Source organism: Anas platyrhynchos, chromosome 3 (assembly GCF_047663525.1).
Source record: "Anas platyrhynchos isolate ZD024472 breed Pekin duck chromosome 3, IASCAAS_PekinDuck_T2T, whole genome shotgun sequence".
Taxonomy (NCBI): domain Eukaryota; kingdom Metazoa; phylum Chordata; class Aves; order Anseriformes; family Anatidae; genus Anas; species Anas platyrhynchos.
The window spans coordinates 47527977-47554993 of record NC_092589.1 but is presented as its reverse complement, the minus strand read 5'-3'; the positions used below and the strand labels follow the sequence as shown (position 1 = coordinate 47554993).

At 39.1% G+C, this 27017-nt stretch overlaps 1 protein-coding gene across 3 annotated transcripts in view; it reads right to left on the bottom strand.

The window, feature by feature from the left end:
* The window catches only part of RPS6KA2 (ribosomal protein S6 kinase A2), a 293034-nt gene that overhangs the window by 45770 nt on the left and 220247 nt on the right, over positions 1–27017 (bottom strand). For all 3 annotated transcript variants that reach the window (XM_021272261.4, XM_013099223.5, XM_005019222.6), the window contains 7 exons: positions 24416–24496; positions 23533–23612; positions 19854–19960; positions 12623–12660; positions 11704–11846; positions 5116–5186; positions 4148–4236 (listed from right to left, as the gene is read on the bottom strand). In XM_021272261.4, coding sequence (XP_021127936.1) covers positions 4148–4236; positions 5116–5186; positions 11704–11846; positions 12623–12660; positions 19854–19960; positions 23533–23612; positions 24416–24496 — 609 coding nt within the window. The remainder of the gene's footprint in view (positions 1–4147; positions 4237–5115; positions 5187–11703; positions 11847–12622; positions 12661–19853; positions 19961–23532; positions 23613–24415; positions 24497–27017) is intronic.

Sequence of the window (27017 nt, the reverse complement as noted above, 5' to 3'; positions counted from 1 at the left end):
TAGTCCTTTCTTTAAGTTACTAGAAATGCAATGATCTAACACCTTTACTGTTTACCATAATTTCTTTTCTGAGATGCTTACACCTTGTTTGCCTGGATATTCCAGTTAATCAATTTTAATAATTTAAAATGATGTCCATCCGTAATCTGCAATTTTTTGTATTTAAACAAAACAACATGAATGTAGTGTTGTATTGACTATTTGTACAATAGGGTATATAGGTTCAGAAAAGGGCAGACAATGCCCATAACAAAAGATGCCAAAGAAAGACTTTCAATTTCTTTAAAATTTGTTAAAATTGTTAAAGAATTATCATGGACACCAGACTTAAAAACAGAATCAGTTAAACAGTATCACTAAGTTCTTTCTCTGCCTCATTTATCTCCCTCCAATCCTAGTATTTTTTCGTTTGTACCTAAAGCTTCAAAACAAAGTTTCAACAAAATTTTATAATTCCTAGTCAATCTTTACTTCTATTTCTTAAAATATCAAAACCGAACAGCAAAAAGCAAAATGGTAGTCAGAATAAAATGATTTTTTAAGCCCAGCATCTTTTGGTTTGCCAAAGTTAGAAATATTTTAGGACTAAATACAAACACTCTCCAGATTTGCAAACTTCTGAAACAATGACTGAAAACAAGTGTTTGATCCATAATATGGTTCACACTTTATTTTAGCATGCTTCATTAATTTTCCAAAGATTTTTCAAAACCGGATGTCTAAGGCTACTTTTCTTTTATCTTCAGACTGATTCCTTTCCCAGAAAAAAGCTAAAATCTACAAAGCTGAAGTAGTCCTTTTATCTACTGACTTCTGTTCAGCATTTAGGCCAACCATTTAAGTATTTCTTCTTTCATTACCAACAAGCTTGTTTTCAACATCTTTCATGCTGATTCTCAATCAGTTGATAAATAGAATGACTTCAGAAGCTTTCCACTGGTATCCCTCAAAAAGTTAAGGTCTATTTTTCTGTTAGTCTTTTAGATTTTATTTCCTTGAGTGTTTTTGTTATAAATAATCTCTTCCGTTCTCCCAGCCTTCATATTATTTCAGCAAATCTCAGGTTTAAAACTTTGCCCCTTAGTAATTCCCCATGTTAAAATTGAGAAAATACTGGGGCTAGAATTGTCATGGCTCATTTCTAAAGCTAAGCAACTTCATTGATTTAAGTGAGCAGCTCATTTTTTAAAGGACCAGTATCCAGAAATTCCCAGTGATTTCACTGGAGCACATTTTGGATACACAGCAAACTGCGGGAAGCCACAAAATGAGCAATGCAGAACAAAACAAGAGACAGAGAAAGAGAATATAGCAGAAAGAAACAGAAGAGGTGAGTGAGGAAAAGTTTATATTTGCTGCAGTGTCTTACTTTCCTGAACGTGGATTAAACCTAGAAATGCTTTGACTCTATTTTTCTTTAACATCAACCCAACTGCTTGATGGCAACTGAAACCTGCTGAGAAATGTGTTTTTGCACTGTCACCTCTATGGCATATCAGACTATAAGAGGTGCCATCAGGTCAGGAATTAAAACCCATGGGAGCACAGTGCCTCCACAGGCTATGCAGGTGTCCCCCCAAGAAGGAGAGGGGTCACATCAGTGTGCCAAGTGCCTGGTTCCCTATTCCTGCCTTCTTCAGAAGATGGCTTTGCAGGAGGCTGGGTGGTCTCTGTTCCCTGTGTGGAGCAAGGGCTCTTGTCTCTCCTGGGGGCAGCCTATGCCATACCGTCCTCCTCCATGGGAGCCGGGCTCCCTCAGAAAACAGCTGAGCCCCCATGTTGGGTCACTGCATGATGCAGGGGCTTCAGCTGAGTTGCTGGATTCATGCAGAAAACATCCGTTCACCTAAAATGTGACAGTCCAAGGTGGCTCATTGTAAAACAGAGGGCTGGAACAGCCCACACGCTGCCTCACCTGAAGCAAGGGAAAGAGATACTAGAGTAAGAATGTCAAGCAAGAGCTCAAGGGCACAGAGCACAGCATTCATCTTCCCCACGTACTCATGCACACACACGTGTACCTATTAGGAAACGCAAGATCCATTGCTCAGGCAGATGGTGGTAGAATTGGGCTGTCAGGCAGTTTGCTCTCTGCCGTCTGTCAGACCGCTAATGCTGTGACAGCGGCACAGAGGATTAAAAGCACTACGTGGCAGAGCTTCAGCAGTACCACCTCCAGCATCTGAGAAGTGAGTGTGGGTACCACAAGGATAAGGAGAAACCTCTCTTGAACCTCTTGCTCTTTCCACACCTCAGAACAAGTGATTTCCTAATTCAGCTTTTCGCTTCTAACCTTATGTCTCCAATCTGAAATAATCTTGCAAGTGTAAACAGTTGCAAGCAATACCAGCAAATTGCTTTTCACAAGTCTCAATATTTAACCGGTCTATGCCATTCCTTAAAAGACGAGTAATTTATTAGCTGCCAAAACTCCCATAGATGACAATGAGAGCCAACTACACATTTAAACAGGACCAGCCAGCTCCCTTCTTGTGATACAGTTTAGAGAATTGAAGGATTCAGTTTCTGGTCACAAGGTCGGTCTTTTACAGAGCCTTTGAGTTTTCAGAGCAAAGCATTTTCATCTAAAAGTACTGACACAGCAAAACATGTCTAGAAATTTCTTAAGACATTGACAGCAGAAATCTATTTTCATTGATAGCTACACAGGTTGGCTGTGTGGCAGATGCATAAAGAAACTCTTGTCCCTTCAAAAATAATTCATTATTCCAATGAAAAATAATTCTTATTCAGCACTAAGAAGTTCACACAAGGAAATCAATTTGTTCCAACACTATCAGGCAAAGATGCCTCTACTCCTGTGACAAATATAACTCTAACTCTTCAGAGGTCCTTCATATTTCCATTTTTTCAGGTATCTTACTGCTAGCTTTGTAAAATCTCATGCTGGGCCTGGATCACAACTGTTGTGTCACCTCAGTCAAAGGCTTCTTCTGCCAGAGCTGGCAGATGTGAAGGGAGGAAGGGAACCCACTTTGTGGCACAGGCTCAGGGATGGCGTATTTTGGATGTGGCAAGAGATGAACAGAGCATTTAAAATTATTAGGGAAATTTAAAATAATAAGACTTGAATGAGTGGAGGATACCAGTAATCAAAAGATATTGATAAGTGGTATATTAGAGTTTAAAAACAAACAAACACAAAACCTACAAGAGAGGTACAAAGAAAAAGGAAACCAGGAGAAATATAAAATGTGTACTTTGGAGTTATTCCCTACTGCCCTCTGGTTTGCCCTCTTCCTTTAGAAACAAGATTTTCCCTTGCTCATTCAAAACACAGCAGAATCTGAGACTATTATGGTGAAAAAATATATATATATATACATGCATAAATATATATATGTATTTTCACAGAATGGGATATAACTTCTAAATGAAAAAGAATACAGAGCTATTATCATGGTATCATTCACTTGATATGACCGTTCTTATTTTTCCATGTAATAAATGAAGACTAAATTTCCAGTGAAAATTATGTGCCAGGCATGGTCCATGACCTGAACAAATGTGATGAATTTCTTAATTAAACTCCCAAAGGTAGAGACAGCATAAGATACATGATTCAATAAATTCCTTTAGTTTATCACAACTTAAATGGAATTAGTAGTAACCAAGGGTGAAAATACATCAGTAAGAAAGGAGATAATACGTTCAGGGTAACAAAGAAAGCCTACTGTTAAAATGTTCCCAGCAACCAGAATGAAACAACATTGAAATGCATTTTAGAATGGGAGAGCTCATGAAAAATTTTACTCTCTTTTTCTCCCTACCTCAGATCTGCAGCTAACATACACAGAATAAAAAAGATCCCTGTCATCCCAGTTCCCTATATTATCATATGCTGGAGTTGCCTTACACAGTTCATAAATGATGGTGGTTCACTCTCCCTCAACACTGAAAAAATAAAATCCAAGCTAATAACATGTTTGGGATTCCAGTGTTTTGCCTGCACTCTTTGCAAATTTCTCTAGTAATGCTGAAGGTTCCCTGCACTTGGGGAAAATATGCAAAATGCACTCTAAATGAAGAGGATAACTCTCAGGGAAATGATCTCCAAAGGAAATGATTACCACCTGACAAGACGAAGCACACATAATAAATGCACTGATCAAATGCACACCCATACCTAATCTGTTGGATGGGTTCCTTTTGAAGAGGGCTCGCAGCAGGCTCTGGGCTTCTATGCTCAAGAACTGTGGCATTCCCAGCTTGGCTCTGAAAGAACACGACACTTGAAAAGAAAATAGATTTTTCAAAAATTTTCTCCATCATATTGTGGTTTACAGAGCGGAATTGCAGTAGTTAGGAGGGGGCAGGCACATGAATTTGCTGACCAAAGGCATGATTACCTAAATGCATTGCAATGAAAACTGAGGGCTTGATCCTGTTCTGCTGAATGATTTATCACTGGCATCACTGGAGTAAATCTAAGTAAATCTAATGAATCTCATAATATAATTTGCTGCCCAAATAGATCATTTTCCTACTTTTTTGTTTATTTGTTTGTTTTGTTTTCAGGAATAGATTTGGGAATCAAGAGAAATTTAAAGAAGCAAAGAAACTATTGTGAAAATAATGATAATTACATTGACTAGAGTGGATAAAACTTTTCCCTTGGTGTTTCACTGCTACAGAGAAGAAACATAAATGTAAGGTGTAAATGAAAAAATCTAACAATAAGAAAGGTAAGCTTCAAACTCTGAAATAATTAGGTCTGTGCTTAACATTAAGTGAGTGGGAAAAATTCAAAGGAAAATATGTGAAACCTTGAAACAACAAAACATAAGCTATCCTGCAGAAATCTATTTCCACATCTGTATGTATAATGACATTCTGTATTATGGAAAGTAAAATATGTTTCTTTTGTAAAGCCTGCTCAGTAATTCACTTCATTCTATATATTCTGAAGGCAATTTCAGAGCCACATGCAGGCATTAGCTGTGTGCACCTTACCAAATCTATAACTTACAAAGCTTTGAAAAACTCAATATGCACATTATTATTTGCCATTCTTCATATACATAGGACCTATAGGCTGCCCCAAGGGCACAGCTAACTCATAGTTAATGAAACGAAATAGGTTTCAGTACTCACTTGAGAATAAGAGCCATTGTCTCTTTTCTGTCTTTTCCCTGGAACGGTAACGATCCTGTCAGCATCTCAAACTGTGGAATAACAATAAAATGTCAAATCAAGTAAGTGTTGAGACAGTCTGCATAGTTTATCTACACCATGACCATCTTCTATTCATTTCAAACATAACCAAAAACTTGAGGAAAAGAAATGGCTCAACAAGCTGTAGTTTGGAAAAAATTGATGCAGCAAATGTGGATTTTGCAGAACATCAAGGACTAATATGACCGTTTAGCTGAAGAGCCTTGTTACAAACTGATACTCGGGGTCAAGTTTTGGTATGTTTAGGAACAAATATCATACTTGCTTCTTCTTCCAGCACCTGTCCTATGGCCAATATTGAAGATGAGATATTTGGCTGGATGAACCTTTAGTCTGAACAGGTATGATTGTTCTTAGGTGTCTGGCATAGACTGTGGTGCAAGGAAAATGGGTTTACCACACCATTTCACATCTTTTCTTCATCCATCGCGTCCCTTCTAATTTGGGATATTCCACGATTCTATGCTTCCCTTTACTTGAGTCCAACTACATTTGCACTATTTAGAAATGCCATTGCTATACTTTGCATGTTCAAACCCGACATCCTCAAGGCATTATTATGTGCTTTTTTCTCTCCCATTTTGGTTTCCCTGGCTGTACTCAATGATGAATTTTGCAAGTGTCACATTTAAGTGAACCCAAGTCTCAAAGCAAAACTCAGCAATCATCATCAATTATTTGCCTAACTCACTTGTGAAAACATCAATCAGTTATAGCTCCTTTGAAACAGAGCAATGCTTTCAGCAAATTTGACAGGAATTTCACATTTGTAATAAAAGCAGCCAAATAAGTCTAGCATGGATTCAATACCAGGTCTTTCATGCAGCTCTAGACTCAGGGTTTCATAGGGGTATCAGTGGTAGTTGATTCCTCTGACTAAAGGATGATGAAGGAAATAAAAACAAACAAACAAACAAACAAACAAACAGAAAAAACAAGAACGTAATTTAGCCCGGGTATAAAGGAGGACAATGTCCACTGAAGGTAAGGAGGACAATTATTTTCTTACGTCTCTGATTCAGGCTTTGGATATCTTCTACTACAATAATACCTACCGATTAATATTAATTGCTATAAATTAAATATCAATTAAAGTAGGACAGATTGCAACCATTATTTGTTTTTTGTACCTTACCACACAAGTAGTTTCACTCCTCTCAGGAAGCCAATTTGTTGCAAAAGGAACCTTTTTATTAGTAAAAACTGTCAAACTGCTTCATCGCCTGACTACTCCCTTTTTGCAGATTAGATAGGGTCATGTCATAAGAAAACTATGTGAAAACATAAGAAAATTATAACCATGAAACTGCTAGGCTAGACTTGTGAAGAGGGCAAATGAGAGGCTTAGAAGCCTAGTAATTAACTGACTATAATTAATCAAAGGATTTATCTGCATTATGAACAAATTACCTCAAAGGGATAAAACACAAGGCAGAAGTAAGGAAAAGTACTTTAAAAATATGCATATGACTGACAAATATAGACAAGATTTGGAAACATGAAGCTGTTAACTCCTGCTTGGTCTAGGAAAGTCAAGACAGCAGCTGTCTTACAGGACTGGTGGAAAGCAGCTTGGCTGCTAGAAAGAAACGTGATGGGGTAGTATTAGTAAAACTGCCTAAATGACATAGGAGCTCAAGCCCCATTTTCAAAATAATTCTGACCTATAGGAGCTTTATTCCTGACCAAAATGGTCGTATATCCTAGGGATGATGGGCAGAGAATGTTGCTTCCCAGGGCAGTAACAAAAGTGGCACACATTGTATGAAACCCTCATCACAATTTCTAAAGAGTTTCCTTTGCATTCTGGATAAGTACCAAATGTTCACTTACACTTGCTCATGTTACTTTGTTGTAATAAATTTAATTTAACAGCACTAACAATGCCTGCTACAGCTCATTTATTTTGGCAGAAATGGGCTTGACGCTGCTGATGCAAAATGATAACAGATCTAAACCACCACTTGGTCAGTGACTACGCGGGAAGATGACTGCAGCTCCCACCCACTAGGATATCACAGGAAGATCTACAAATGCAGTGTGTGTGCAGGGCAAAGCAACCTGAGGGCAAGAAACTTGGATACAATGTCCAAGGAAGAAGAAAAGGAAAAGGAAAAGGAAAAGGAAAAAGAAACTGAAGTTGCAGGAGGGAGTGGGGGAAGTGACTGTCCTGGAGGCTGCAGGGAATATTTACTGCACTGCTTTAATGGCTAGCACTTTGTTACCACATGTCTCCAGTTACACAGGTCTAACACTGAGATTAATTCAGACTCAGAAGAAATGCACTTAACATCAATATTTAAAGTGAAATGCAGCTACTGTGAGTTAAATTTACTTGAGCTTTTGACTTCAGTGAACTCAAATGAGCAGCAGCTGGAAGAAAGCACTGGTTCCTCTAAATGCTGTCCTGATTCTAAAATTTGTTGAAGATTAAAAATGAAATAACAAAACTGAAAAAAAAAAAAAAAAAAAAAAAAAAAACAAACAATTTGAGATAGTTAGTCTTATCAGTTAAGGTTGCTGCACAGCAGCCTGGTTTCCTGTTCATTAAAAAAATAAAATAAAATCAAGAGCTTGCTAAACCTAAACATGCAAGCAGAAGTGAGCATTTGCTGCAAACAGCCTTTCACGTAACTATGGGTCACAGAAGACTGACTAGGAGCTGAGCCTAGGTGTGAAGAAACTTTGCAGTGTTTTTGGCTATTAATGCAGATTTTTATAGTTTGTTTTTTTTTTCTTCTTCTGGGAAATGCAGTTTTCATTCTCCCCGCTTCCTCATCTGTATAAACCTAGTTGGTTTATTCCTTGCCTTCCTTGAGAACAGCTCACTTCTTGAGTATTCTGGGGTGCCACCTTGTCTTAGCTAACACCTCAGAAGACTTTGCCTCTCTCCAACCTTGGCTTCCTTTCTGTACCAATCAGTGAGAAAGGCAATTATTCCCTGCTACAATTCAGTTGCTTACTAATACAACCACAAAATGAGCTTGATGGGAACGGATACGAGAAGTGATACTGTTAGGTCATTTAGGAAGAGAATGAACAAGAAAAAATCCACAGCCTGGGGTGATTGCCAGATGAATAATCATAGCAGATGGAAGGACGGCAGACAGCACAAACCATTTCAGCCTGAGTCTGCCCAAATATTGTGAGCAATAAAAGATAAAATGTAAAGTTACAGAAAAAAACTTGTCAATACTCTGTTCTGGAGAGTAGAGAGACACTCTTGTCAGAAAGGCTGGATTACCCTCTCAGCACTTCCAGTCATTTTCCAGGAAGCTGGGAGCAGGTCAGACACTCAGTTTTACCGTTTGTAAAATGTGTTATTTACCATTATTAGCCACCTGTGAAGCATAATGAATTTGTGTTTCCAAAGGGTTTGTATACCTTCACATAGCAGCTAGCATAGATATTCAAAATACTATACATTAAGAAGACCATCCTTTGCAATGAAAACAAAACAAGAATGTTATAATAGGATTTTGTACAAGAAGGTAGTGTTGCTTTTTTGTCTTTTATTTTTCCAATATCACTGTATGGTTAGGTTAAAGTGAAAATTACTACAGAGCAGAATACTTGAGCTAGCAAGGGAATCTTTTCTTTTCTTATGCAGATTTCACTTCATTGCTGAAAAATATAAATACATTTATTTTTATTTGGGATGGTCTATGGAGTCATCACACCCTTTCTTTCTCTAATTATAGTCTCCTCTCTGCTGACATGACTCTCAGTAGTGGGCAGTACTTTTTCCTGAAGTGAAAAGAGATACAACTTCCACAATGGCTGTGGCTTTGTAAATCAGTACGATGAATTATAAACCCGCTGCTATGAGCCACCATGTTATGTTGCAGACAAGTTTATCTGGGCTTCAGAAATGACACAGTGGGCATCAAGGATCTTGTGGAGCTGCTTAAAATATATCAGTCATATACACATATTTTTAACAAGTTAAATCAACTGCTTGTCCATGCAGATCTATTGATGAGAAGAATATGCTTTTGTAAAATAGTGTTAAAACAGAGCAATGCTCTATCTAAAGCCTTCAATACAATAAGTAAGATGCAGGAAGGCAAAAAAAAAAAAAAAGTTAAAAAAATAAATGTCTGAATATGATAAACCACAACTTCTCCATCATTTACTAAATGAGAGGCAGGTATGTTGTAGTTTAATGTGGCTGGCAGCTAAGCATCACACAGCTGTTTGCTCACCCTGCCCCATGCGATGGGGGAGAGAATGCTTGAGAAAGGTGAATTTCAAGATTCATGTAACTATATGCATTGAGACCCACTATGCTACCATAAGATAACTCAAACAGTCTGAGCAGCAAGCAAACAGCAAGTAATATTTTTGGGTTTGTGGTGAGTATCAAAGACATAGCTGGTGGTAAGTGAAGTTTCACTTTCACTGAGTTTAATAAGACTAGAACCTAATCTTTGACAGATAAATTTGTCCTGATATTAATAATCACGTCTCACATTTGATGTTGCCTCCAAGGATCACTGTTTGTCTGTAGACTGAGCCTGGTCAATGCGTACCCCTGACTCCTCTTCATGTAGGATTAAATCTCAGTTCACAGAAAAGAACAGATGAGAGAATCAATGTTTGGTGGCTCTTCTGATGGCTAGCTTACAAGCTATTTTATCACTATTTCCTTACTGTGTTCCTTCTACTGACCAAAATTTAAACACAAAAATTACACTGTCTAGTTTCCTTCCTTGCAATCTACACATATGCCAACGGGTATATTTTCTAAGTATATTTCATTCTATACTGCAAATAACTTCAAGAAATGCTAATAAATCATTTGGATTCCATTTAACTCTCTGCTCTTTTTCAGACTGGCATAAAAACAGCTTCCCTAAAAGAAGATTCAGGCGTCAGACTGAGGAAAACAAGAGCACAAGACAGTATCAGAAATCTTCATGCACGTTTAGTGTTTGGAAATCCCCTTTTTTCCTGCCCTAATCAGTTAATTGTTAAAAAGGAAAAAAGCTTGTACTCATTAAAACTATTTTTTTTCTTTAAGATGTCTGGTAGCACTCAAAGGCTTAAAGCATCAGCTTACAGTTAAAATGATTTTTACTGTATGTAAAACATCTCCTTTTACATGGATTCTTATCTTTCCTAATTCTAACATACTGAATACTTGGCAGAGGGTATGAAGAAGAGAGAGATGGAGGGAAAACAAACAAACAGACAAAAAAAAACATGTGGGAAGGAACCAAGTTCATTAACAGGTGAAAGAAAAACAATCTATGCATCAAATACATCAATGTTTCTTTTTAACTGGAGACAGACAGTGAGAAGGCACAGCTATCCTCCAAAAATAAACATATAATAAAAAATGTAAAGGGTTGGTGTGTATTTATTTTATGAGACATAACTTATTGATTTTCCTGAACAAACATACATGATTCATAAGTGCTCAGCACCCACAAATGGATTTATGTCTGTAGGAGATAAGGATGTTCTTTTAAATTCAGGTAATAAATTGCAATGTTTATCTAGATTAGCTGCTGTCGACCAGCTAGATCAGTGATGTAGACCCCCTCAAATATGTTCCTGGTTTGCAAATTGCTTCCTATTCTTGCTTCCTTTAGTGCTGCTATTTATTTACTTAGGGCAAACAGAACTGAAACAAACTCTTTGGATTGTGGTGGGTAACATAATATACAGCTACCAAAAGTAGTTCCTGTGCCACAGGAAATCTAGCTGCATTGTAGCTGCCTGTTAGTGGCTGTGCCCTGAGTGAGGGGACAGGCCTGCAGCCTGCGTGCTTCAGGATGGCAACCTCATCTTTGTTACCTGAACATATCACTGCGGGAGTAGTAAATGAGGCTCAAGGTACAGTACTATGCTTGATGAAATGACACTGGGAGTAACCACATCAAAAAACCTACATGTACAGTGCTTTAACCTACAGGTTTTAAACGTATAGCAATGTCACAAAACTACTTCCCCCGACCTTCCCTTCATCCTGCTCAACAGTAATGACACCAGAGACTGAAGAGGCGGGATGGGTACAGGAGGAAGCAGGTTAGAGCTCAAAGACCTAATTTTGGAAAGGCAGGCATGAGGGGGATTTAATGTTTCTCTGAGAGCCTTTTCTGGCATTGCATCCCAGCATCAAACACTGCAGCTCTCACAAGCGTGTTATCAAACCCTTATCATCAGCCAAGCAGCTTCACTGTAGTTAGACAGTGAAGAGATCATAGAGATCTTTTTGGAAAGTGTTTTCTAGGGACTCATCTCTTATGCAGGAGCTTCCTTCTACTTTTCAGGCTAACTGTATTTTGTGACAGGTTTATTCCTAAAGGCTCTTGGGGCAACATTTTTTTTAGCACAGATAGTTCCTTTCTCTCTGTGGTATTTTTCCTTGTGATGTATTCATATATGGTAGCTCTTGGGCTAATAAGCATCTTCAATCAATGACTCACCCCCACAACTCTGAGGTATGTGATCACTTCTCCAGCCACCCCCCCCAACAAACAAATACCACTTTTCCATTACCATGAGCACACCAAAAGACCACCAGTCAGCACTCTGCGTGTGTCCTCGGCGGTTGACCACCTCTGGTGCCATATACTCTATTGTCCCACAGAATGAATATGCTCTCTTGTCATGGTCGATGGCTTCTTTACTTAGACCAAAATCTAAATAAATTGAAAAAAAAAAATTGTCAGGTCTATAAAAGGGATTATTAACACTTGTGCTCACTTAGGCTGTTCAGACCAAACATATTTGGAGAAAAACACACCAAACAACTGATGAAGCACCTTCTGGCTGCTCACGTATTTTGTGTGTGGAAAGATCAAAGGCAGGTGTGCACTTATGCCCTGCCTATGTGGAGTGCCTTGCCAGCATCTGTTAAAATGTCTTGAAGGCAAGTGTACCCCTTTCTCTGAGGTTCTGGCTCAAAGCAGAATAGAATGTTTAAATGAGCAGAAACACAGTTCAGGTTTGGTAAAGAATGCTGGTAAAGATTCTTGCTCAGATTACCGTGATGAATAATAATTGCAGAAGGAAAACAGTTATAAGGATGGCCAGACAGCATCTCCAGAGTGGCAAAGGAATGGTTTTCCAAGGTATCCTCTACTCAGTTATGAATTCAGAGAACTTAATCTGGAGTAAGCAGTCATTCTGGGAACAACCTTCTATCCATGGTGGTAGGCAGTTGAGATTAAAAGATTCAAGTCAGTCTGGAGAATGATTTTACCAAGAAAATACTGTATTCTCCATGTGATGTGCAGCACATGAGTGCTTGATGAATTGCCAGAGGAAAGAATGCTAATACTCAAACTCTTCTACCTTCTGAGTTTTTCGTAAGCAAATTTTTTCCAGGCACAGACCAAGTGGCATGGAACGTAGTGCACAAAAATAAAAATAAAAAATCAGTTCACAGGCATTGAGTTTTCTGTTCCTCACATACCTGTTATCTTAATGTGTCCCTCTTCATCAAGAAGAATGCTGTAAAGCAAGAAGCAAAGATAAGTTCATTAGGTGGTCACAGATCACAGTTAACAAGCATGAATAAAACATGTTTAAGGCGAGTAAGGAGGTATACATGATTCAAATACATTTAACCCTCAGTGCATTATACTCCTCCAGAAAGAAAAATTATTCTCCAAAGGCATGACTGATCTCATGCCTGGAGCAAGCAGAGCCTGTGGCAGTTGCACAGGGTGCCTCCTCTTTTCTCCAGAGCATGCTTGGGATGGGGATGGGAACTGAGCTCAGAAAGAACAGGGTGTTCAAAGCAAACAGCTGCAGAGAATTTGCTTCCAGCAGGAGAAGGAGCTATAGGTTCTCCCCTGTTCTAATAATAATAAAGGCAAGGGCACAAATAATAAGGGCTTGGACTCTCTGGACCTGAAATTAATTCCAAAGGTAGATATGTTCATGCTGAAGTAATAAAAGTGATCACAGAGCATAATGACTAGTCACAGCCTAGCTGCATGGAACTCAGCCCTTGCTAATTTATTCTGTCCGGAAGCATAAATGAAAATTCAGCCTGGCAGCCAAATCCAAGTGTTCTCACGTTTACCACCTGCCAACTTTTCTTATTCTCACAAAGGCACTTCAACATTTCTGTGAGAAAAGTGACTGACTGTAGTTTGCAAAAAGCATTGCTAGTTTTTTACAGAAATAAGAAGGCACACTGAAACTGAAAAATAATGATCTTTGGTAATTTTTCTGTCTATTAGTACTGACATAGTAATTAAGGTGGTGTTTCTTCAGTCCTAGTCAGATTTAGTGTATTTGTCTTTTCAAACTGGTCTAGCGAGGTATCAGCTATTTTTGTATTTTCATTCTCTTAGAAAGTCACTTTAATCCATTTATTCAGGACGAAAATAAGACAGAAGCAAAACTAACACATTAGGAAAGGTGGTGTGTGAAAGGTTGTCTATGTGCTGAAACATAATTGAAAAGAGATGATCTTCTGCCATTCGTTTGTGCGTTTGGAACAGATTGTTATTCTGTAATTCATCAAATAAAGGCCAGCAGCTGAGTCACTACTATATGTTCAATAATTAAAGCTTTTTCTTCCCAATAAAAGCCTCTTTACTTCTATTTTCTCTCCAGATTTCCTGATGAGGCATAATTTTTAAGTACCAACCTATAACAGGTTTGCTTAAATGTATTTTTATGGCTATAATCCATAAACTTGTGCTTCAGAAAAGAACAGAATAAAACACCTGCCAGCTTGGAAGTGAGCATGAACGTCTGAACCCCACAGACCCAGCTCTGCAAGAAGGGCCAGGGCAGCACAGAGCACAGGAATCACTCCAGACTTTGTCCCATGCCCAGGGAGCCCCTGTGAGTAACAGCAACATTCAAGAGGAGTGGGATTTTCCCCAGAAATGTTAATTTTATATTCCACTGACTTCCTACAGAAAATTCACGTAGCTTTTCTATGAAGGCAATATATGGTTTTCATACCTTTCGCCTCCATTAGATATGAAGGCAGCAGCCATGCAGCTCTCAGACTGATAAAACTCTCTTGGGTTAAGTGACCCAGAAGTATACTTTCTCACATTAAATGTTTGCATAAGCAACAAAATATATGGATCCTGGTTTCCTACATGTGTGTAGCCTATGTCCCCAAAAATTTAATCTATAATTCCCTCCTGTTCCCTAAATACACCCTTATACAGAGCCCTCAGCTGCCTTCAGCTTCATGCTGCCCCTGGCAGTATGTTTTGGACAGCTGGGGGTTTCCACATTTGCCATCTGCCAGTGCATAGAAAGTTATGGTTATGAGCTAAAAAATTATATTTGATGTTAAAAGAAAATAGCGTACTGCAGTGGAACAGCTTTGAGTGACATTTAGAAGCAAAGAACAACGTATCTGCTGCTAAATACCCAGATTACAGCAACTGCCAAATATTTTTTCTTTGGCTGTAGAAGCAAAGTTCCTCTCTAATCATCCTTTCTGTCTTCTCTTTTTATCTTTATCACTTTACTGTTCCTTTTTATCCCCCACTGTCAGTAGTAGAAATTCTATTGTGACAATCAAATTGTATTACCTAGGGTTTGTAGGATCAGCTAATCTGAAATAAGCTACTACTACTACTTTGGGGAAGGGAAAAAAGAACTGGAAGTTGTTAATCTGATTCAGGTTTGAGATTTATTTTTTTCCTAAACTGATGCTTTGAAATAGTAAAAAACAAACAAACAAAAAGTTGACTACTTAAATGTTAAATTAGGCTGTAATTCCAGTGAGTGATATCTTTCACTATTAGATTTTTCCATTTTATCTGTTTAGTTTAAGCTCCGACTGTGTTTCCGGGATACTACCATTGTCAACCTGTTCTTTATTTCAAAACAACAACATTTTAGCCTGAGGATGATCCCACAAAAATAAATAAATAAATAAAACTGCTTTCACTGACTTCAGCTTAAAAGTATGTCTTGGGATAATAAAAGCTGAAATCTGCATGTCAGAGGCCGAGAAGTTAGCCTGGTAGCAGGGGAAAGGCGTTCCCCTGACTAGCACCAGGAGAAAGAGAAGTTTGCGTTAGAGCTAGGACTGCAACCTCATTTTATTTATTTTATTTATTTTTTTTCTGCAGCTTTAACACAGAGATAAAAGACTTTGAATATTAGCCGTTCATATTATTTTATGTTGTATCTTAAATCAAGGCCATAGTAATTCTCTCTTATTTCTCTCTTTTATCTTTAGTTTTGAGTCATGTCTTTTAGGCTTTATTTTAAAGCTCCTATACACCCAAATTAATGTGAAGTTCTGCCAAAACTATTGAAGCTGCGACTCTGTTTTTTGTTGTTGTTTGTTTTTGATGATTTAAGTTTCTTTCAAAGTCAGCTCAGTTTTGCAGAGAATTTAACCCACACTTCGTGTTTTTCAGAAACCATAGCCAAAAACTCAGGTTGGAAATAAAATCTGAAACATCACAGAGAAACGTCACATTTGGCTGCAGGCTTTGTTATAAAAGTACCGGACAGAGTGAAATATCTCCCAAATATCCAATATATCCAAATATCTCCCCAAAAATGAAGATTCTCCCAGGCAGTCCACCTTTTTTAACATTCCAGTGTTTGCATGTTGCCATACTATCTCAGGTAAGCTGAACAGTCTTATGCTGAACTCATCTCTGCTGTAGCTTCATTGGCACCATGAAGTCCCCAAATGGGACAGTTTGCTTCTGTGGAAGCTGATAGCAATTCTCCACCAAAAGCCTTTGACCCTTACTGTTCCTAAGGTTTTCCCTATAAAGAGCTACACTCATGAATAAATTGCCATGGCTTACAGTATGCTGTATTAAATGCCTTTTTGTTTGTTTGTTTCTTTTTTGTTTGTTTGTTTTGTTTTGTTTGTTTGTTTAAATATATGTTCAACAGCTCAGGAGCTGTTACATGAGCAGTTGAGCTCTCCCTTGTATGGACAGCTGAGGGCATCACAACGTAAGCCTCTCCTTGCTAACTGAAGCCCTTACAATAAAAGCCTATCAAGATGCAGCTGGGTACCTGGAGATAGAACAGGCAAAATAAATAAAATTCTACATTCTCGGTAGGTAGAGTTACTTCTAAGTCATCCATACTCTTAAACCACAGCATAAGCAATAATATATTTCATATACTAATTTACAAGTCCCCATTTTTCTAGTTCAACATAGCCATATTTAATAGCTTGATACTGTAGTTCTTAAACAGAAGCATGTCTCATGGTCTAAGTGAGGTTTTAATGTGACTGAACAGCACCTTGTTCCACACAGCATCCCACTGAAACCACCAAGACAACCCAAAGAGAAGAAAGTAGCTTCGGTGTTTTAAGAGAAGCAGCATCTGCTTGTTCCATACAAGACTTTAACCAGCAAACTCAGTGGCTTGCCTTTTGATATAAGTACAGCTAACTTTATAACAACTCCCAGAGTATGTATATATTCTGGATGCTGTTAAAATTAAATCATAGCTTTGAATTGTTAATATGATTTTTTTTGCTCAGGGAATCTTAAAAAAAAAAAGGTGAACCTGAAATTTTAATGTACTGAGGTTCTCTCAAGTGGTCTGGACAGTGCTATTTTCTAACCACTCTTCTTTGCCATAAACAATTCCAATGAGCTTCATTTTAAGATACTTGCAGAGCTGACTTAAGCAATCTCAAACCTATTAGCAGTTACTGTTGGGAGCTTCTGGAGGACAGCAAAAGCACTAAGCAATGAAGGAAGGACAAATGCAGTGCCTATCTTTTAGCAAAAGGGGAAAAAAAGAATTGGGAAATTACAAACTAATTTATCTCCATTTTGACTGACAGAGTAAACCTTTTGTGCTCTTTCAACCTGGTAATGCTTCTCCCCAGGATGTTGTGTAGTTCATGTTGTGTACTTCAGAGGAGATATGGATCAAGAGAAATCAAAGGGGAGAAATGAAAATGACTGAATGCCTAGAAAAAATGACTTAAAAAAAAAAAAAAAAGAGTTAAAAAGAGTTCGGTAAATTTGTTGTTTAGTATATGGAAGTCAGGATTAAGGACAAGGCCATTCTTGCAATTCCCTATGACTGCTGCCGAGTGCAAACATGCCGCATGGGGAGTCTAGGAGTAGAGGCCAAGGACCAATGGTCTGCAACTACAGCGCAGAAATTTCAAGTTAGATTTTAAGAGCATCTTTCTAGAGGTCTGCTATGGATGCTCTGGAGTCTTCACCAGCTATTTTAAGAACAGGTTAGCCACACACTAGCAGTGACCTTAGTATATTTGACCCTCCACAAGGACAAGTGGAGGGTGAGATTATCCTGGGAGAGTCCTGTTTTTTTTTTTTTTTTTTTTTTTTTTTTCCTGTTATTGTCTCATTTAGAAAGCTATCCTTTCCTAGATGTAACTTAAAAATATAACATTTTTCCCCTTCAGAATGCATGTTTTTCACCTGTACATGTTTTTCTATTCTAAACTTAAAGTTCCGGTGAAACAACAGTCAATCATCCTTTGCTTTGCTAGGCATGGCTACACATAGGCTTAGTGGTTATAAAGCTATTTTTAAAGGATTGTGTGTGTGTGTACTTAAACAGATGCCTTGAATTATCCCCAGGTATGACCATCAATTATACCAGTCTGGGTCATTCCCATTCTTGTACAACAATAGTAAAAACAATATATATATACACTTATATTTTAACAATACAATATATATATATTTATATATAAGTATAAAGAATTACACTTATTATAATTTTATTATTATATAAGTCAAGTTGTAAAAACATACATTCAAAGTTAGGAAATACCAGAATGAGGGCTGCCACCTTAGTTTGACCTTACTCTCTAAAGGTCTTTAATTGCATGGAGATACTTCTTGTTTTGTTCCAAAAAACTCCTGCCACAGGTAGCAGAACAGATAGATAGTATTCAGGGATTTTGGCACAGCTGAAGAATGAAGGGGATGGCTAACTTGTTTTAAGACATGAAAACACAGAACTGGATTCTACTTTTGCCTTTTCTACTTATTTCTGTGTGGTAGTGGCAAATCAGTGACACCTTCCTTTTTCAGGTGAGCTCTAATTTCCCAATTCACTGATCCCTGGTATGAGACACTGCAGTTTGGTCTGCAGAAAGAGTAAGTACTCTCTCACTTGCAACTGAAGTCAGAGAGGGATGTGTACTGAAATGCAAAGTGACACATTATGCTGAGAACCTGCGAAATCAGGTTCTATGTGTCTCAAATACAGTGAATAGTTTTGACAAGCACTTAATTTTCTCCTTGGTTTCTGACTTCTCCCAAAGGAAAAAAAAAAAAAAAGGTGTATGCCTATAAATGTAGCAGCACCATGACTTTTATTTGAATACATAGGGTCATATTTGGATAGCTTCTAATAGCAGCTACATATATCACACGCTTACATGAAAAACAGCATCTAACACCAGAAAGAAAAATAGTACATGATTCATATTAACACTCACCAGAAACAAAGTTTAAAAGCAAAAACTATAGTACTATAGTACTATGTCATAGATAAATAATCTCTTCTCCTTCAGCTTCTTACCTACAAAATCCAATTTCAATTAATCTTGGTATCTTTTTTTTTCTTTTTTTCTGTGAACGTGACAGTAATATAATTAGCTTTTTATGAAATATTTGAATTTTTAAATTTTGTATCACAAAAGGAGAAGGCTTGCTCTGCTATTTTGGAATTGTAAACAGCAGCCAAGCAGACTGCTCTCAGCGGTCATCTTTTTTAAATGATTGTGACCATTACATTAAAAAGGCTGGTAACTTTGACATGTTGCAGCCTGCTTTATTAGCACTGGCACAGAAGATGCAAGCAAAGCACCAGCCAAGTGGAACAGAATAAAGACAATATCACATGACTGCCAGTCAGAGCACTGTGGCTGTCATTTAATCTATTGATGTACTGCAGTGGAAAAAAGAGAAGGAAAAAACCTACATAGAACCACATTAGGAATAGCAAACAATCTAGAATCATTCTGGGACAATATTTTGAATTGTTAATCAAAATTGTTAGTCGCATTAGTTTTCAGAGATACTCATTTACTTTAAACAATGGCTATAGTAAAACTGAACAGTGCCAAGACATATTTTGTATGAGCTGGAAGAGGAGTTGCTTTGAACAGTCTATACCCATCAGAGGGAAGGCCAGATTAAATGGTGTGAATCATGCATTGTTCTGCTGAAGTCAACAGCACAGGTCTGAACCCTGCGCTGAGCACATTCATAAACTTGAGGCCACATCACATTGCTTACGGGCTTCATGCTTACGTGAGATAATAGGAAGACCCTGGAGAATGGGACTGTGGAGACCAGAGCTCAATTCATGCCCCAGCCTAGTGGAATAACTGAAAATAAACACTGGTAAAGAGACTGCACTGCTTCTGTTTTAGACTGTACGGGGTCTTCCACTTATTACCACCTTAGCCACTTCTGTATTTGGTGTCTCAACCACAGCTCCACCATGTGTCACCACTTCCCAAGCTTCACTTGTGAGAGGATATGGTACTTCCCTACCTTATCAAATTAAATGGAGTGGACAAAACCTACTCTTGACAGTTAGGCTCTTGTGTACTGCCTCACATACAGGAAGGAAGACAGAGTCTCTGGTACCTTTTGACTTGTTAGCAAGATGAGGAGCAGAAACGACCTAAAAGCTCACGTATTTATGTTTCAGTTCACTCTTTCTCATTAACTTACTTTTCTGGTTTCAGATCCCTGTAAATAATTCCAAGCCCATGGAGGTGGTCTAAAGCCAGGGCCAGCTCAGCTAAGTAGAACTTGACATCCTCTTCTGTAAACATCACCTAGAGAGAAGGAAAAGAAGAACATGTCTATTTACTAGACAGTGGTGGGCTGGCTTGCATTAAACAGACATGGGGAAGGAATTGTCTAACTCAGGAAAGCTGGAAGGCCCATCATATCAGGTTCAATTTTCCATAATTTGTCTGAGCTCACATTAACAATTCTTACCAGATTCTCCTTATAAAACAAAACTTGATCTGATGAGTACTTCTTCTGTTCCTTAAAACATGCTGCTCTCATTCGTCTGTTTGATCTGTTTAGATGACATCATGTCGCAATAATATAAACAAGGTTCTAACTCCTTAGCCTTTGGAAGTGAATGGCAAAATTCAATGTATTCACTGCAGCCCGTATTGCTTTCACATTTCTTAATTTGCTACGATCTTGGCATTTGGTTCCTAAATTCTCACATAATAATATGGGGAACCTCTCTGGGGAAGCATAAGGCTTCTTGTTTTAGAAACAAAAACACATCTCGTTTCCAAATATGAGCAGAATAACACAGCGCGAGGACACTCAGAGATGGATTGAAGCCTCCATGCATCGAGGGTTCAGGGACTCTGCAGGGGGTCTCTTCGGTGCCTTTAGAGGCCACCAGACTCCTAGGCCCTGGCCTCACTGCCAAAGGCATGTGCCACAGGGGAATACCCCCAGCTTCTGCACAAGAGTGGAAGGGGCTTGCAGCTACATTGCAAGACAGTGCTTTTAGAGCCGTGTGGCCTCATTCACTCCACATAGTACTTGGGTCTCCCATACACCCAGGATAGCACTGCTGCAGTCCTGGGGCACAGCATTGTGTTAATGGTTTTCCAGGTGAAAATATCTGACACAGGGTGCCAAGCATCTTCAGTATGGTACTGCTTGAAGGTGTGCAGCCTGGGATAGCATTGGAGGTGTGTGCAAAAAAAAAAAAAAGAAGACTTGGCACATCCTTGTGCATGGCAGCTAGAAGAATCTCCCCTGATGCAAAGGGGCATCTACAGAGGTGCCTGTGTTTTAGCTGTGAGAGAACAGCTTCACCCTGAGCCAGAGCCAGGGACAGAGGCAGATCAGGGAGCAGGACCTTGTGCTGAGCCTTAGTTATCCGGGTGCAGATGTCCTGAGCAACAATGTGCTGGCCAGCACACAGGGCCTGATGAGGTCTAAGCTGATGTTGGCTGTTTCCTTTCAACATCTGACACAGCTACTACTAACACTGAAAGCTATGGTTTAGGTGCAAAAAAATTTCTGCAATCAAAATCAACCAACCAAACAAGAAAACCCTACCAAACACTAAGCTCAGAGAAACAGAGTTCATATGGCAAGAAGACCCTCTGGTTCAACTTTTATTACAACTCAGATGATATTAACTTCTCTTTAATTAAAGTTCAGTACATATAGCAATAATAATGCAGAAGGAGAAGCAGATATATTGGATACACAAGTGCAAATACTACATATGACAGAAGTAAAATGACTCATCTCAACATAAATTTTCATGTCATATGTAAATGTAAATATCTCCAGTAGAAGTTGTAGAGCTTATTTTTAAAATTAAGCCTCTGCTCTTGGAAAGGGGCAGCCACAATACTTGAGCGCTTTGAGAAGCTGCAGAAGGTTGACAGCAAAACTAGAGGATTCTGAGGGCAGATGTCACACAATTTAATTAAGAGTGTCACTGTAAAGAATAGAAGGAACTCTCATACATACATATATAAGCCATATTAAATATAAAAAAAATAAATTTTGATTATTAATATGGTTTAAAACAAATAATTTAGGCGTGATATGAAATCAGTAGAATCAGGGAAAAACTTAATCTATAAAGATATATCCTGTTAAAGTCACAGTTCTCAGAAAGACAGACAAGAAAGAAATGAACTTTGCATGTACGCATGCTGTAATGTGATCTGACTGAAAGGCCACTAAAATCACTACAGTTGGACCAAATCCATATTTCATAAACTGCAAGCAATACGAGTTTTCCTATAACATCCTCCCTTGTGATACATTGCCACTAAACAGCTGCAAAGAGCAAGTAGACAAGACGAGTTGCAAGCACTGAAAAGAGAAGCATATATCAGGACTGTCAAGTTAACAGGACTCATTCTTGATAGTATAAAGTGGGGTGCACTGAACTGTAAAAGCATTAGGAAAATCTGAAGTTTCATCAGAGTACAAAAGCTAAGATGTGCTCTTTCACTTCCAAGTCCCCTGATTGTGCAGAAGGTGCCAAGAAACACTTCTCTTTTCTCCCATGAAATCAGAGAGGTTCTTTAAGATAGCACATGTCACTAACAAAGCCTGATTTCATGGCAAGCAGCAGGAAGCTATTTTTATTTTCTTTAATCCCTTTTAATATTTTAAAAACAATTGGTACAATGTAGTAAAATACCTTTGCTCAACACTGTAACTAACCTATTGCAAAAGTCTTCCTGCATTAGCAGACAAGTCTGGAAAGCAAACACTTCATCTCCCAGCCCACGGTGGACACAACAGTCAGCCAGCCCACTCCACTGCAGCATCTCTCAAACCAGGAGCTGCTGCCACCACCATCAGGACTGCCTTGTCCCGATGAAAAAACAGCTCGGGAACTTTTGGATGAAAGTACTGTTCTCACAGCTTTTTTAGTCCATCCATAACTCCTCTAACTGAGAAGATCAAACAGAGGTCCCCCTCAAGATGTCATGTGAGACATCCTCATTTCATCTTTAAAGATTCTGGGTCAGCTGCATGCTGGCACCCCTCCCGCAGTTTGGACAGAGACCAAGGGCTGAGGACACTACACCAGTGACAACAAACCTGAGGGCACAGACAAGACCTCAGGACCCCAAACAACCCCTGGCTCCAGTGAATGCAGTGATTCCAGTGAATCTGGAAAACCTGCCACTGCCTCTCCCTGTGGGCATTAGTGAGACTCAGGTTTGGTTTCCTGAATTACTTATTCTTCAGCAGCAGCATGTCCCCATAGGAGGGAGCTGAAGAGGGCAGGGAACAGACTGAGCCCAGCGTGGTGATAAAAGCAGCAGCTGTCCCCAGGTAGGTATGACAGCAGGTGACAACCAAACCACAAGCCCTGGGCAGAATGTGGCCCTGACCTGCTCCCAGCAGCAGCTGCAGGAGATGGCACACTCCTGCTGGTGACCAATGCCCTGCTCTATCTGCACACCTGCTGCAGGGGTCAGCCCACGACCGATGGCATCTCTTTTTTCTGCCAGCAGCAGTTGTGCTTCTACAATACTTCCATGCCCATGCCCCAGGCAGAACAAATTGGGGATGGGATTTTCATGCTGCTTCTAATCACAGTCAGGATGCATCCTGTGAGCAATGAACTTGGAGCTTTTTTGCTATGGGAATGACTTTCTAGTTTTCTGTGATGTGATACTTACAGGTTATCTGCTGTGTTTCCTATAGTATAATTCAAACATAATTATTAAGAACCCACTTAAAGATGGAACTCTATTATACGTATACACACACACACACATACATATATATCAGGGCTATTCTCAAGGCACTCCCACCAGCAGCTTCATTGGGGTTGTGGAAATCCAGGATAGTCTTTCATTTCTAAATTTAAAATCTATCAGCTTACCTCTTTGGAGAGTCTTGTGAAAAGGTCCCCTCCCCGCAGGAAATCTAGTATTAGATACAACTTCCCCTCTGTCTGAAATGCTGCATTAGAAAAGGATGGAGATGTTGGAAATTTGAATCAAGATAAAGTCTCTGAAGAATAAATATTGTTGACTAATGGTGTATCATTCATGATATTAGTTCTCCTGTCATTTTAGCACTTAGAGAACAGAAGAATTAACTTCTCTACAGCATTAAGCAGTCTAGCTTAGACTACGGGGAAAACGATATCAGTTGAGAGACAATGATATATTACTAATATATTCCTTTCCATTCTAAGCACCTACAAATTAATATTGGTTTCTACTGTAAAAGGTACCAGGAGTCACTGAGGGGTGGGCACAGAAAGGAGCTCCCAGACCTGTGCGAGGGCAGAGCCCACACTATCCACAGCATCCTCAGAAGGCTCTGCACAGCAATAACGGGGCTGTCTGGGGGCTCAGGGAGCTGCTGAAGCTCAGGAAGGCAATTCCAGCAAGACACAGCATTCATAGACACAATTACAAATATTCTGATTATTAAAAAGTAGATCCTCTGTTTTCTTAAATGATAGTTGACAGCAGGTGGAGGGGCTGGCAGATGTAACTCACCAGCTACCCTAACAGAAAAATATATCACATTAGACTTTATGTCAAATGTATTTTGATGGACGAATGGCTAAGATCTGCTTATACTAAAATTCTCCTTCGATATAAATGAAGAACTTCTTAGAGTTAGCCTCTGTGATTTTGTTAGAGACAGAGTCGTATGTAGGCAGGGGATACCTATATGAAATTATAACACAGCTAGTTACAACTCCCCAACCACTTTAAGAACAAACATAAATTGCATTTTATTATAGTTACCATAATGAAGCTTGACTATGAAAGGATGATTCACTTCTGCCAAAATATCTCTCTCCATTTTTGATCGTACCCGATCCCGAACTACAAAGAAAGAACAATAAGAACAGAAATACATTAAGAGGCAGCATGGTCCACTGGGTACAGTACTGGAATGAGTTTCAGGTGGTTTGGGGTCTGCTTTTCAGTCTGCTGAGGGTTTGTGGTGTGACCTTTAGCAAATTACACCATTCTCTAGTGTCCCCTTTTCCTGACTATCTTGACACTGTAAGCTTTTCAGGGAGGCACTATCCCTTCCTCTGCAGAGAGCAGCCCTCACTAAAAGCATCACAGTGTTACCAGTGAGGGGGAAGTGATTATGCTTTGCAAAAAAAAAGAATGTTAATGTGAGTTAAAACTATATGGAATTAATAACTCCATCTCATTTAAGATTAAACGGAATATATCAGTCCCAGAGCTTGCCGGGTTAACCTTGTGCAAATTAACTTTTTGTATTGTGCTGATGCTAGCAGCCTCTATTAGATATCTCTGAATAGCATTCTCTGCAAGTGATTTATATGAAATATTTTAAGCTTCCATTAATACCCCCAAACAATCAGTAATAAAGAAAAAAGCTGATTAAAAATAATAATAAAAAAAATATTTTCCTGTGTAGAGAGAAATTCCTGTGGGATAACAGTGAGAAAAATATTTGTTGTGGTTGAGATGAACAGAGAGTAACAAAAAATAGCTACAGAGGTGAGCTGGGTTCAAACTAATCAAAAACGAGCTGAAGATTTCATAGCAAACACATTTAACAATGTTCAGATGTTGAAGGGGATTCAAGCTCCCAGATTATCAGCTCCTGATCTGATACATTCATTTTTCAGTCAATCACTATTTTCCTAATTCTGTAATGACAGTATTACAGTTTTCTTCTCCTTTCTCTGTGTTACACAATGCCAATACGCTTTGCAGCCAAAAGCATCCACGAGGAATGCTATGAGACTATTTTAGGTGGTAAAGCCTGAGATCTCAGCGAGATTCTGTCATCGCCCGCATGTGTTGTTGATCTGCCGAGTACTCTCAGCAACCAAGTAATGAACATGCCGTAATGAAAACACATACTCTGCTGCTGCACGTTGAGAACTGATGCACAGAAATAGGACCAAACCAGCTGATCTGAAAGCCTTAAATAGGAGCGGAGGAACACTTGGGTTTCTTGCTATTTTGATGCTTTACTTGGATCAATAGCTATGTAAGACTTAACTAGTTCGCTCGACCTAAGTTACCTCGTAGATAAAAATCAAAACAAAGACAAAAGGAATTTCAGAATCTTAGCCTTATCTCAAGAACAAAAGTGACAAAACACACACTCACAAAATGCTCAGCATATGTGAAAGTGGAGTATTTCTCATGCTGTAGATACAAACCTTTGTGATATGCTTCAATGCGCCTGGGCTCCAGGAGCTCCTGGTGGACGGGTGAGCTTTGCTGAACACACTGTGTGGGATATTTTCTATTAAGCTTGGTTAGATAGCTAAATAAAGTGCTTCTCTGTAACCAGACTGATGAAATCTGAGGCCCTGCACAGTGACACATCCCACAAAATCCACAGGATATTTTGTACACCAGCAGGGTGGCTTACCATGCACAGCTGGATAACAGCATAAATCACGCTGGGCAAAGAACAGCCATCGGATGCAATTCACGCTGTCATCCATCTACCTGTGCTACCAGCCCTGAGTGCAGCAGCGCATGGACACAGACTTTGGTAATCTCAAAGCAGGGGGAGTGCTGGCTGCAGAGAGCAGCAGTTATCTGTCCAAGTAGCAGTCCACCGTCAGCAGCGAAGCCAGCATTTGCCTGTCTGTAAGACAGACGTGTGCTTGTGCAGTACAGAGGCCTAACAATCAGCTGGCAGCATGCCCTCCCACTGCCACCATTTCAACCTCTGATCAGGTAAAGGCACAGCAAAGCACAACAAAGGCTATGTCACCACAGGAGACACCTCATTCCCCAGAGTCATGGCCTGATAGCCTTTCCTGAACCTTTACTCCTCCAAAGCTGTTCTAATCACTGCCTTTGCAGTGGCTGCCAGAAGAGATAATTGGAACCTGTAATCAGGATTACAGCTTGGCACATGAGTTGGTGACCTGCCCTACACATCTTCCAGCATCAAACACTGCCTGATTTAAATGCTCTGAGAGCAGAAGGTATGTAGGCCGAGACTTTTTCCAATCCTGCCACTATAGAAGCTATTAATTATACTCTCTAGCAGGTCAAATCCACCATCTTTCTCTCTATATCTTTTTCTTACCCTACTATTTGCATATGTCTGGTCCACAACTGATTTTATACTCGCAAGTTGCCTCTATGAGGGTATCCACCTGGGAAAATTTATTTTCTCTTATTCCATATACACCAAGGAATTCCCCTGCTCTTGCTCTGACCTACATTTTTGGGATTGGGTCTCATATTCATCAGGAAAGGTCTTAGGAAGAGTAGGCAGTTTGATGTAACATTTCCACAACATGATGCTCCGTCTCAGTCTGACTTCTCTGTCACCTTCTACATACAATGGGCAGGAAAATACCTCTCCTGAATTTCGGAGACTTTTCTAGCA